The sequence below is a fragment of the Carassius gibelio genome, chromosome B6 (genome assembly GCF_023724105.1).
Source record: "Carassius gibelio isolate Cgi1373 ecotype wild population from Czech Republic chromosome B6, carGib1.2-hapl.c, whole genome shotgun sequence".
In the NCBI taxonomy this organism is placed as follows: Eukaryota; Metazoa; Chordata; class Actinopteri; order Cypriniformes; family Cyprinidae; genus Carassius; species Carassius gibelio.
The window spans coordinates 29,380,156-29,394,029 of record NC_068401.1 but is presented as its reverse complement, the minus strand read 5'-3'; the positions used below and the strand labels follow the sequence as shown (position 1 = coordinate 29,394,029).

At 41.3% G+C, this 13,874-nt stretch overlaps 1 protein-coding gene across 1 annotated transcript in view; it reads left to right on the top strand.

Moving 5' to 3' along the window:
* Window positions 1–3,311: 3,311 nt before the first annotated feature.
* LOC127959408 (voltage-dependent T-type calcium channel subunit alpha-1I-like) overlaps window positions 3,312–13,874 on the top strand; it is a 110,615-nt gene continuing 100,052 nt past the window's right edge. Inside the window, exons 1-3 of the mRNA XM_052558582.1 lie at window positions 3,312–3,418; window positions 3,684–3,817; window positions 5,144–5,241. Of these exons, the coding sequence (XP_052414542.1) occupies window positions 3,326–3,418; window positions 3,684–3,817; window positions 5,144–5,241 (325 nt within the window). The 5' untranslated portion in view covers window positions 3,312–3,325. The remainder of the gene's footprint in view (window positions 3,419–3,683; window positions 3,818–5,143; window positions 5,242–13,874) is intronic.

Here is a 13,874-nt window from a genome sequence, read left to right as displayed (position 1 = left end):
CCCATCCTCACAAAAACACCCACTGAGCTGCATCTACATTTAGAGTTTATACTACTTTTGAGAAGCATTTCAAATGTAATATACTATTTGTAAAAACTGAGATACACAACCATTAATATATATATATATATATATTAATATATATATATATATATATATATATATATATATATATATATATATATATATATATATATATATATATACATATATATATATATATATATATATATATATATATATATATATATAGTTGATAAAAAATTGCTGTTCTTTATAAATGTTGTATCCTGTCAAAACAAAAACAAAAAAATACAATTTATCAAGTTTCAATAAAATATTCTGTAATAATACTTCATAATATTATGGATTTGACAAATACTAGAATAAATATAAAAAAAATAAAAGAGAGTTTTAAAAAGTAGTAATCTTATTTTATGTAAAAATGTCTTCACTTTGATCAGTCAGATCATATAATGGGCTGTGATTTTAAGGTCTGTCATGTTTTATGTGGTTGTATTATGTGTTTTTCATCTGCACACTGTGATGTTTCTCTTTTCAGTTGTCAGTTGTTTGATCACTTGTTACTTCACAGTGTGTCAGAATGCACAGCGTTTAAGAGAAGTGTGTGTGTGTGTGTTGTGGGTTAATTGATTATAAATAGTCCGAGTAAAGGGATTTGTATTGCTAATTAGTGTTTGTGGCGTTGTGCTGGTGTTATCTGTCAGCGGCTCTTTCATTCTGCCGCTCAGATCTCAGGTGAATCATTTCTCTTTGATTTCTGCTGCTGTCTGTCGGATCTCTCTGTCATGCGGATCAGTCGGGCCCTTAATCTTTCACATTCAAACACAAACAGGCTCCACGAGCACCTCTGATAGCAGCTGAGCGAAGGGACGCTGAGAAAACTCACAAGTAACTGTTATTTAAGGCAAATTAAGCAGCCATAACTCACTTAAACAAACACAAGCAGATGAGTCTAACACACTGTTTCACTCGTTCCTCGTCTTTTTGAACAAAAATACTCACTAAATGAATAAACACAAACCAAGAATCTAGTTTCCTCTTCTCCATAAAGAGCAGTTCTTTTTGCATTTAAAGAGCATTTGCTGAAACTACACTGCAGCAGCAACTTCTTTCTACTTTGAGCATACCTTTAATAACACTTAAAGCCGTTATATATCTAATGCATTGTAAATGTAATTTAATGCTTTCATTATGCCTTGTAATACACCTTATAATGCATCGCACGATCTCATGAATAATATGTTTATCACGGTATATGCAAATGTTTCTCACACACACACACACACTGTGTGTGTGTGTGTGTGTGTGTGTGTGTGTGAGAGAGAGAGGGAGATAGAGAGCGAGAGAATGTGTGTGAGTGTGTGTGTGTCTGTGTGTGTGTGAGAGAGAGAGAGAGAGAATGTGTGTGTGTGTGTGTGTGTGTTTGATATTCTGCCGGGATCTATAACTGCAGTGTGTCTCCGGATCTTCCTCAAATGCTCTATTTTCCACTCCGGCTCAGTGAGGATTCTGGGAAAGGCCTTCATTATTGTTCTGATTTCAGTCAGCACTCGTGTGCTTCTGCTGGAGCCGCTGTATAAATAGAGCCTGAATCCTCTCTACTGACCTCAGATCAGTGTCGAGTGACACCAGAGCTGGATTCACTCTCATGACGGGACAGAAGCACTGATGAAGGTTTCAGACGCTCATAATGAGACCCGCACTCGTTCTGTTTAATATGCTTCTGTGTGTGTGTGTGTGTGTGTGTGCGTGTCCTCGCGATCATCTGTTTATGGTTCAGCATTAGTGTAAGTGAGCTTGTGAAGGTCTGCTGGGAATCCTGAGAAACACTTTCAGATTAACAGATGGAGACTCAAAGCATTATTTGTCATGTGCAGCTAATGGAACTAGTCAATTATACTTAAGTCTTATCAATTATAAATAATAATAATAATAATAATAAAATAAAATCACCATACTGACCATATCAACTTTAACTATAGTTTATTGAAGCAGCATGATGAATTCTTATAGCATTTACTGCACAGAAGCATTAAAGTCATTGCTTCTTCATTCTCAAGTCTTTCTTTCAGACAAGTGGGAAAAAGCATCTAAAATACACATTTACATTTTTTATTTGTATTATTTTTTATCTGTTTGCATGTGTAGATTTCAATTCAAATCCATATCTGTAAAGAGTTAAACTTTACAGGTTTATGCCTCCCTGTATTATGCTTTTACTGAGAGGTTTTGTACATATGCCCATATTCCCATTTACATATGCAGTAGTGAAAGTTTATTTATAAAAACATGGTGAAAATGTATTTGTTTTCTGTCTGATTTATGAAGTGATAAAACGAGAAATCCAGAATACCCTCTGGAAAAAAACAGTATGTCAACAAAGAACTTTGAGCACAACTTTACCTAATGTTCAGATTCCTGTTTTGGAAATGTATGCAAATGAGTGCATATTTCATTATATAATGCCTCATTTGCATACTTAAACATAACTTTTCAGAAAGCTTGTGATGCAAAACTCTAGTGGTGATGAATCAGCTGCTGAAGTGTGGTGAGATCTGATACCCTGCTCACCTCCAGCAGCTCGCCTTAAGAGAAATGACTCCTCATTGTGAATGAGTTGTGTGTGTTTGACCGGCTGCTGCTGGATGAATGAGGGGAGCACTTCACCTGAGGAGGTGTTACTATGGTAACAGAGCAGCTCCACTGCCCACCTGTGCCTCACATTCACATTTGTTTGAACATTTGGGTATTATATTATAAACATTAGTTTTGAAGAAAGTCATAATTTTCTCCCCCTGATGTGGTTTCTGTATGACTCACTCCTCTCTTCTGTGAGACATTAAAGGAGTCGTTCAGAAGAATGTTCACGCTGCTCTTTTCCAGCATATGAGCTGATGCTGCTGAGCTCCAGCAATGAATTCAGTATCCACTCACACTCACACTCATTCACAGATGAATTTGAAAGTTCAAAAGAATAACTTTTATTTGAAATAGAAATATCTGGTCCGTTATAAATGTCTTTACTGTCACCTTTGATCAATTAAATGCATCCTTGATTAATTAAAATTTATTAATCTTGTGCGCACTAGTCATGTAATGCATTCATGTCATAATAGATCATGAATTGATGGTGTTTACATATGTCAGTGGTTCAGACTGGTTCAGTTTCTCTCTCTCTGTTGGTTCATTATGGATGTGTTGGTTTATTGGCTGTGGTGATGTCTTCTGTTCGTCCGTGCTGTAATCACACAATCACTGCATCGTTCTCCTTAACTGGCTCACATGGTTCGAGCGAGTGAGTATGATGGTGATCCTGCTGAACTGTGTGACACTGGGGATGTACCAGCCCTGCGAGAACATCGACTGCTCCTCCGAACGCTGCCAGATCCTGCAGGTCAGTCTGAGGAACCGGATTCATCAGCGTTTCAAACATTCACATACTTCGGGCTTAAGACTGAAGCCTGTTAATGAATCCTTCACACATTAACAAACCCGTTAGCTTGTGCTCCACATCTAATATTCAAACGCACACTCAGATGATTCCAGATCATCAGCGTCATCTAGAGACTCATCATCAGCGCTTCATGTTAATTATCTGATTGTTAGTCTGTTGATGTCAACTGATTTAATTGCACAGCTGATTTCTCTCTGTCTGTCAGGCCTTCGATGCCTTCATCTACATCTTCTTCGCGCTGGAGATGGTGGTGAAGATGGTGGCGCTGGGGATCTTCGGCCGGTGCAGTTATCTGGGAGACACCTGGAACAGACTGGACTTCTTCATCGTGATGGCCGGGTGAGATCACACACACACACAGCTTTCATGCAGCAACCGTTACACTCTTCAGTTCAACTCTCAAACAAACCCAATTTGATTCCTGATGTGCTGAGCTGATGAAGCATGATCTGTGTTAGTGCTCTCAGTTCAGATCAGCAGTGATTCAGGAGCTTCTCCATTCAGAATGAATGATGCTGTTAACACTGACAAACTCCATAAGGCTGTGCTATAATAATATAATTGTAACATTTAATATAAAATACACACCATCATTCAATTTTTTTTAAATAAATGAATAGTGTTATTCATCAAGGCTGCATTAAATTGCTCAAAGTGACAGTAAAGACATTTATAATGTTAGAAAAGATTTTTATTTCTATGCTGTTCTTTTGAACTTTCTGTTCATCTGTGAATCCTGAAAAATAAAATACATCACAGTTTCCACAAAAATATTGTGCAGCACAAGTGTGTTTCAACATTGATAATAATCTTCATTTTTCTCGAGCAGTAAATCATCATATTATTCTGATTTCTGAAGATCATGTGACACTGAAGACTGGAGGAATGATGCTGAAAATACAGCGGAGCATCACAGAAATACATTACACTTTAACACAGATTCACACAGAAAACAATTACTTTATTTCATAATATTATTTCACAATATAAAATTTTATTTTCTGTATTTTTGATCAAATAAATGCTGCTTTTGCGAGCAGAAGGCACTTCTTTCAGAAACATAAAAAAATTATAATAATCTGTCATGAATCGCACACACAAACAGAAAGATCCAAGTGCAGTGTTTTATTAGAGGAATCAAAAAATCATAATCCAATCAGGCAAATGGTCAATATCCGATGGGGAGCCGTTAAAAACAAGAAACACGAAAAACACTAGGGAACATGAAAAACCAGGGTGACATAAACCAAGGACTCCATGAAAATGATAGAAACAGACAGGGTATATATGGGCAGGTGAAAACGATGAAAGTGGGAACAGCTGAGTGCAATTAACAGGTGTGTAATTAACAGTGATGAATCCAGACAAAGGCTTGTGGGAAAAGTAGTACCTGCAGTGGGATGACTATATGGGGAAATGAGACCACTAGTGGACACCCAGGGATACACAGACCAGACACTGTGACATTTAGAGATCTCTGACACATGCGTGTCTGCATGTATATTAATATGTTGAGCGTATAATCAGCTGTCAAAGATCATCAGAGCAGTTGAGTGTTTGTCTGAGGAGCTTCATTTTTTGTATAAAACACCACCTGTGCCGCATTAGACTACAGATGAACTGTGTGTTTATAACGTTTGTGTGTGTGTGTGTGTGTGTGTTCAGGGTGGTGGAGTATTCACTGGACCTGCAGAACGTCAACCTGACGGCCATCCGGACGGTCAGAGTCCTGCGGCCGCTCAAAGCCATCAACAGAGTCCCCAGTGAGTCTGATCTCTGCTCATTTCTGCTGTGTGGAATCAAACCTAACTCGGTTTCTAATTGTGAGGGATTTCATCAGTGCTGGATCATAAAGGGTTCATGGAAGGGAGACACAAACACTTCTGAGGAACGTTAAGAATACTTTTATCTTGCAAACTACACTAGAATACAGCATGTTATATACATGTAGGTGTGGTACAGAGGAAAACATGGCCACATCACAGCACAGTACTGCCAAGATCATATTCAAAGCACATGAGAGACAGTTGTCAGAGGATACCTGAAAAATGTCACTCAAAAAACAATCCTCTTCTGTATTTTCAGTACACAAGCCGCAGTTCAGCTTTATACATATAGCTTCTGTGCTGCCTTTGCTCTGCTTGCGTGAGACCGGCTAAGGGGGCGTCTGTAATGCATGGGACCATCATGTTTGTCTTCAGGAGCAGTTTGTGTACGTTTTGAAACCAGTCTGCAAATCGTTTCAGATCTCCTGAGGACATGCATGATTCATGTGGTTTGTGCATGTGTGAGGAGCGTGCGCATTTAGTTTTTCGAGAAAAAAACCTGGATACCTGCGGATTCACGCGAATCATATGTAGTGTGTGTTTGTATGTTGATCGAGAAGCATCTTGAAGGAGTTGAATACCCTCATTACAATTATTTCTTTGTGAATAAGTGTCAATGGAGCAAATGCACTTTTCATGGGAGCTGGACAGGCTCATAACGATGCATTCGTGGCAGTGGATTCTGTTCCCCCTTGATTCTCGAGGGGTTCTAGCGTTGGTACAGAGCACATTCGGCTCTCGTGGAAGCTGAATGCTTGCTGTATTATGCAGTTGCTATGAAATTGACAGCCTACTATCCGTGGTTCCAGTCCCACTGTTGCTGAGATGCTAGCCGGACCATTGAAGTGACCTGATGGGAATTTTTTTTGTTCCTTGCTTTCTTCTTAGCGGTTTCGTAGGTCTGGTTGCCTCCAGTGTTTTTTTTTTTATGATGGTCCACCTGAAACATCGAAGTTGGTAGCTGTATGAGGACCGTTTCCTTTGATTAGCCATTCTTTAGCTTGAGTGGAGTGAGATGTCCCTCACTAAGTATGTGGATATTGAAGTAGGGTTCCCTGCTCCCTATGTTTGTCTGCATGTATGGGTTGGGCTGTCCCCCCTCCCTTTAAGTGGGCTCCCTGTAGGAGCAGTTGACAGGTGTGTTGATAACTTAATTGAAATGCACTGTGAAAACTCTTTGTCAACCTGCAACCTGGCTGAATGAAGTCATTTTTTCAGCTTCCAGCTGTTCAGAGAGGATCGCGATGCAAAATCAGCGAGGAAATCTTGAGGCAGCGGGACATGCTTCTACATTAACGGAAGGTGGTGTACAGATGTAACAATGTTAAAGATGTGTTGTGCAAATCTAGGAGTGATTTTCATCAACTGTAAGCCTTTTTACTCACTGCAATAGTTTTCCTCGTTCATTCTTGTGTTTCCATTCTTCCACAAGTGCACGTGAGCTCGACTTTACAACAACAACAACTAGCCGTTCAGATCACAGACACAGAACAACAACACCCGAACACTGTTTCAATCGTTCTCAGTGCCTTTAAGCAAATCTCCAAAATACAGACAGCACCTTTCATGTCCCATCCAAAACAGTCATATACTGGATCACTGTTACACCACAATAAAAGATGCACATCACTCTGTCCCACAAGCAGCTTTGGGACTCTCTGATCACTGTTTGGTTCATCTTATACCGACCTACAGGCAGAAACTGAAATGAGCTAAATCTGTAATAAGGACTGTTCCTCTTGCTCACAGAGACTGTAACAACATATATCTGTTTTTTTGTGAGGATATGTGCACTCCTTACAACAATGACCAACCGTGGTTCACTGCAAAACTCAGACAGCTTCATTAGTCTAAAGATGCTTACAGGAATGGGATAGACAAATTTGATCAGAGTGGCAAGGAAAAACTATTCTGTAAAGATTTTTTTTTTCTGCCAACAATCCTGCATCAGTGTTGAAAGGTCTTAAAGACAACACCAACTACAAGACACCATCCCCTAGCAACTGGCAGATGATTTGTTTCTTGTTTTATTGCAGGTTTAAAAAAAAAAAAAAAAAATACAGGTCTCACACCCCACTCCCATTCTGACCTTCTCTCCACGGATCCATTAAAACCTGCAAAATTACAGAACTAAATGACTACAGAACTGTGGCTTTAATGTCTGTGGTCATGAAGTCATTTGAACAACTGGTACTGGACCACCTGAAGGACATCACTGGACCCTTACTGGTGTAGCGTCTGGACCAATCAGACACACCATTTTTCATTTGATTTAACAAATCAATTATTCATTAGATTAACAAATAAATCACCGACCCCTCACCCAATAAACTTACTGGATGCCAGGATGTCTGTGAATGACCCCAGACCCCTGGTTACCATGAGGTAAATTTTATGACCTAAAAGTACAGTACAGACCAAAAGTTTGGACACACCTTCTCATTCAAAGAGTTTTCTTTATTTTCATGACTATGAGAATTGTAGAGTCACACTGAAGGCATCAAGGGCTATTTGAGCAAGAAGGAGAGTGATGGGGTGCTGCTCCAGATGACCTGGCCTCCACAGTCACCGGACCTGAACCCAATCCAGATGGTTTAGGGGTGAGCTGGACCGCAGACAGAAGGCAAAAGGTCCAACAAGTGCTAAGCATCTCTCGGGGAACTCCTTCAAGACTGTTGAAGACCATTTCAGGTGACTACCTCTTGAAGCTCATCAAGAGAATGCCAAGAGTGTGCAAAGCAGTAATCAAAGCAAAAGGTGGCTACTTTGAAGAACCTACAATATGAAATATTTTCAGTTGTTTCACACTTTTTTTGTTATGTATATAATTCCATATATACTTCCACATGTGTTAATTCATAGTTTTGATGTCTTCAGTGTGAATCTACAATTTTCATAGTCATAAAAATAAAGAAAAATCTTTGAATGAGAAGGTGTGTCCAAACTTTTGGTCTGTACTGTATGTAGAGAGAATCTTCCTACCTACTTAATTCTCTCAAACAGACATGTACTGCCATTGGAAATGACTTATTACATTAATTCCTAGACAAATTTTTCTATCATGCATATGATATTTCTATAGAGGATTCTAGGGGTGGGAATCAACAGAGGCCTAACGATATGATATTATCATGATACTTGTGTCATGATACAATATTATTGCAATTTTAAATATATTGCGATATTTAATAAAAATCAATGATACTGTCCATAAAGCTACAAATTGCCAAATATATTGCAGAACAAGCTTTTAAAATAGTATGATGGTTTATATCAGGGATACTCAAATAGGTTCAGGCCACTCCCGAGCTTGGAGCCCTTCCCCGGACAGCACGCCAAATATGCATACCATACCTAAGCTAATTATATGCAAGCGTGAACTCATGAATCAGGGTTGGAGCTAAACTATGCACTGCATTGGACCTCAATGGAAAGATTTGAGGAATACATACAAAGGAATGTCTTGTTTACTATCTGCATTTCCCATGGAGAACATGATGAAAAGAAGCAGACGACTTCTCAGCATTGCCAAGAAGTTGAAAGTTAATAAGCAGCAGAAGTGAATTGTCTTCACTCATGTACGGCACACGTTGTTTTCTCAGTGGAATTTAAACTCACTGTGCCTAAAACTCACCTTGGTTTTCAGATCAATGCCTTCAGAATCTCAAGGATGATTTTGTGGACTTCAAGAAAGAGCTCTGCTTTTACGCTTTACTTGATGTCAAGTGTGTATAAATCACTGGGAAAACACAGTGTTATATGTCGCTTACAGCGAAAATGAAACGCACATCTAAGGCAAGTCCTAAAAGTTTTGTGAAATGTGCTGACCCGTGCCCAAGATATTTGTCGCCGGGTGACACTCACGAGATGTGTGTGTACTGTTTGGTTGAAGATCACGCACAGGATGCTCTTGAGGGAGCTCTGCGGTAGTAGGGTTTGATCTCCCTGGAGGGCCTTTTCTACCCGCCTCTGTAGCTGGCCTAGGCTATGCTAGGGATGTTGGAGGTGTGTTGCTAAGTATAGCTGCCGCATTCATTATGTGTTAGGCTTCCTCCCCTAGATTTCAGCCTCCTTCCTTAAATGGGAGCTGTTAAATCCTCCCTTTCTCTGCATTCAGGGGTGATAGAGTAATGCAGGGTGGTAGCTGAGGTAGGATCAGTCTGGCAGGGTTAGGCCATCTTTCACTCTGCGAAATGACAGTATGTCAGACCCTGCCAAACAGAGATGTTTGGGCCTCTAGAGCTGGCTCCACTCAGCCCGTTGAGCTAATCGCTCGACCGAAGGGTTGAAGTGGGTTGGCTTGCAATTTAGCCCCCCCGCTACCCTATGCTGGGCGCAGGACAAATCCCTGTAACCCTTGGAGCCACTTGCAGGCCCGTTCCCTGTCTAACATTGCAGGGGCATATGGTTGTTACTCCCCTGCTAACTCAGGGTAGTTTTGAGTAGTCCATTCTCACCTCTGTATTTATCTACCTCACACCACGATGGCTCTGGTTGAGCAGGGAGTTCTATACTACATTTGATTCCGGTTTTTGAACCCCGCTCCCTTTGAAGCCAGAGCATTGCCATGGGCTGAAGCCTATGCATTTAGTAGATAGGCCCCTAATGGGGCCTCCACTAGGCAGCATGGCGTATGTTGTACTCCCCTGCTATAAGGGTATTGCTATTTGCTGAGTACACTGCCTCTGGCAATGTGATTAGGTACCAGGATGCTGTAGCAACAGCTTTCTGCCGCAAAGGCTGCACGGTTGGTTAGTAGGCCCCAGCAGGCCTCCTTGACCGAATAGCCCCCAATAGGGCTCCTAGGCCAGCTCAACTTCGGTGGTTGGCCCTGGTAGTTCGGGCAGAAGGCCCACTGCCGATTAGTAGGCATTAACAGGCCTCCTCGGAGGTGGATCACAACATTGTGGAACATACACTAGGACAAAACTATAGTACAGAACTAAAGTTCGATTCAGTTTGATTTATTGTGAACCAGCTCAAAAGAACGATTCGTTCAAGAATCGATCATCACTAGTGGCTAGTTTGGACTGCTGAGTGAATCACTGGTACAACCCCCGAGTCTCCAAGACCTGCACTCATCCAGAGTGAGCAAAAGGGCTGGCAAAATCATTCTGGACCCCTCACACCCAGAACACCTCTTTGAACTGTTGCTGTCTGGTCGGTGCTTCAGAGCATTGAACGCCAGAACGGCCAGACAGAGGACAGATTCTTCCTTCATGCAATCTACCTCATGAACACCTGACAATAAACGTGTAACAACACTTTTCATACATTTACCACACAATTATTTACATTAATGTACACCTGTTCATACAAATACAATGTGTATTTTCTATATGCAGTATTATTTTTTTCATTTTTTGTAGATTGTTATTCCCCATTTACTTATTCTTATCTGTGTGGAAGCTTCCGTCACCAAAACAAATTCACCTCATTTGTAAACCTACCTGGCAGTAAAGCGCTTTATGATTCGGAAACTAAGAAAGTGTTAAAAAAAACATTTTAAATTGCTTCTATGTAAACTATTGCCATCTTGATCAGTAATTAACAAATGACTCAAAGTAATTGTATTAGTGTTGTTCAAATATTTAATGCAGTAAGGTTTAATTCAATTCAAAGACTTGTTAGACTGCATTCTAATGCTATGAAAATGAACAGGGTATATTTTAATGGGTTTTGATATCAACCAAACTTATCTACACCTGAGAACTGCATTTCATTTCAAAATACAAAATGTTCTTTTTGCATCCACATAGTCAGACAAAATAACAAGCACATCCAGGGCTACAAACTGCAACTAAAATTGTAGCAAATGCAACCAAAAATGTTAAATTGCGAGTGAAGATTTTGTTGAGGTCCCCAATGGCGACAAGGCCAATACATTTACGTTATAACTTAACAATTTGCATCAATTGCATCGATCGCATAATTTGCCGTGTTCACATATTAAACTGAGACGATGCGCATCAAAGTTTTAGTGGAAAAAGAGTTTCAAACTGTCCTCATCTCTGCCACACTCCTGATGAACGGCTCAGTTGTGCATTGTGAGAGAGAGAAGCACAGAAAAGCAGCATCTATTTTGTGCACAACTTGAACAAACTACAACAGTTAAAGCTGTCAGCTTTGTGGATATTGGTAATATCATTAACAATTCTCATTTATAATCATTAATAACATGGTTTCTTCTTAAGATCTTAGGTCTATGCTGTGTTCTATTTGTAACGATACGACCTTTGTAATCATCGGGAAGAAGGAGGTGGGAACCGGCGCACAATCAAAACATTTTAATAATTGAAAAATAAACACAAAACAGCACACCAGCCCCTCACGGACAACTGGTGCGCTCAAAATAAATAGCAAACATGAAATAATGTCCCAGGCCTGGTCCTCTCTCCTCCTTCACGGTCGTCGCTCCAGTTTTATATCCTTCCATCTCCTACGTGGGACTCGATACCGGCGGTGGGGCACAGGTGCAGCTCATCTTCAATCACTACACCTGGCCTCACTCCTCGTTCCCACGCCTCTCGGCCCCACCCCACTCTCCACATACCCCCATCGCCCCTCGCAGGCCGGGGGGTACCCTCTAGACTGCGCTCTACTCCCCCTCACGGGGACCTGTGGGAACCTGGGGGTAGGACAGATGAGGCGAGAGAAAAGGAGATGGAAGGAGGAGCGACAGAGACGAGAGAGGGGAGAGAGGGAAAAAATAAATAGATAAAAATTCCGGTTCCCAGACGCACTGCTGCTCGGCCCTCCACCAGCTGGGTGATCTCCTCCGTGGTGCCTGGCGGTGGCACTGGACGGCCCTCGGCGGACGGCGCGACACTCCTCCGCTGCCCGATGGACGGCGACAGCTCCTCCGGTTTTGGGCAGCGGCAGGAGTCCCCCGTTCCCTGCCCCTCCGGATTCCATCGCGGAGGCAGCAGGCTCCGGCCCCCTGGCGAACGGCGCCAACTCCTCCGCTCCCTCACGGACGGCAGCTGCCCCTCCATATCGTGGGCGGCCGGCAGTGAGCTCGCCCGTCCCCGGCAACTCGCTCCAGCCCACCGCCTCGAGGGCACCGCGGATTCACCACAGCGGCGAGGGATCTCCGGGCTTCGGCACCACTGTAACGATACTACCTTTGTAATCATCGGGAAGAAGGAGGCGGGAACTGGCGCACAATCAAAACATTTTAATAATTGAAAAATAAACACAAAACAGCACACCAGCCCCTCACGGACGACTGGTGGGCTCAAAATAAAAAGCAAACATAAAATAATGTCCCAGGCCTGGTCCTCTCTCCTCTCTCCTACGTGGGACTTGATACCGGCGGTGGGGCGCAGGTGCAGCACATCTTCAATCACTACACCTGGCCTCACTCCTCGTTCCCACGCCTCTCGGCCCCGCCCCACTCGCCACACTATTAATGTCTGAACTTCCTAATTTGAAGCACACTTGCCATAGAGTAATCGCAAAATGCTTTATTGAAAAGCTTTTGTCATTGGCGGAGCAGTCGGTCAATCCCACCTTTCAGGTAAATACGACTTGTGATTGGACTGTACGCCGACAGACAGCAAAGCATTGGCCAAGAGCAGAAGGCCCTCCCTCCAGGCTTTTTTTTATTTATTTGCGAGGTTGTAAAGCTTCATTTTCGCTCAGTCTGAGTTTCAGAGTTTCAGAGCAGAGCTACGTGAGTTGCAAGCTCGCAACTGTGTGGGCGTATCTCCGGAAAGTGGGTGTTTTAAACTCGGCTCTGAAAAAATTGTCTACATAGGAGTGTAATGTAATGTAATAAGTTTCGCCCTTTCAAACCTCAGTTTTCAGAGTTTCAAAACTTTTTTTCACCTATTTGCACACCAGTTTTCAGATCACTATTTACAAAGTTTCAAATCTTGAAAACAAACTATACACTGGGAGATCAGTGACAAATTCGAAACCCTGAAAAAATTATTGCACAACACCATTAAAAAGAGTGTTGCACTTCTGAAGAGGGAAAACTCAAAAACAAAATTATGTTTGAAGAGATTTAAATTTTTTTTACCACTTTGCAAGCCTGCAAAGCTCTGTTTTCAGAGTTTCAAAACTTTTTTTCACACAATCGCATACCAGTTTTCAGATTCACCATTTACAAGGTTTCAAACCTGGAAAACAATCTAATACAGTGGGAGTACACTGACAAATTTGAAACTCTGAAAAATTCTTTGCGCAACATCGTAAAAAAATGTTGCAGTTCTGAAGAAGGAAATCTCAAAAACAACAATGTTTGCAGACATATTTTTATTTTTTTTTTACATTTTGCAAGCTTGCAAATCTTATTTTTCGAACTTGCAAAACTTTTTTTTGTAAGATTTTGAGTTTTCGAACACTTAGTTTCAACCTTTCAGAACTGTATTTTCAGTTCTGAATCATGGCAGGATTTAAATCCCATACTCACTGCAGTGAAATCATTAGGCCTCAGTTGATGGGAACAAACAGCCACACTATGAATAAAGCTTTAAAATGGGGTGCTATAAATTTTTAATTTACAATAGGTGAGCAATGTGTGTGTCACAGCCACACCTTCTACACTCCCGGAATCGGACACT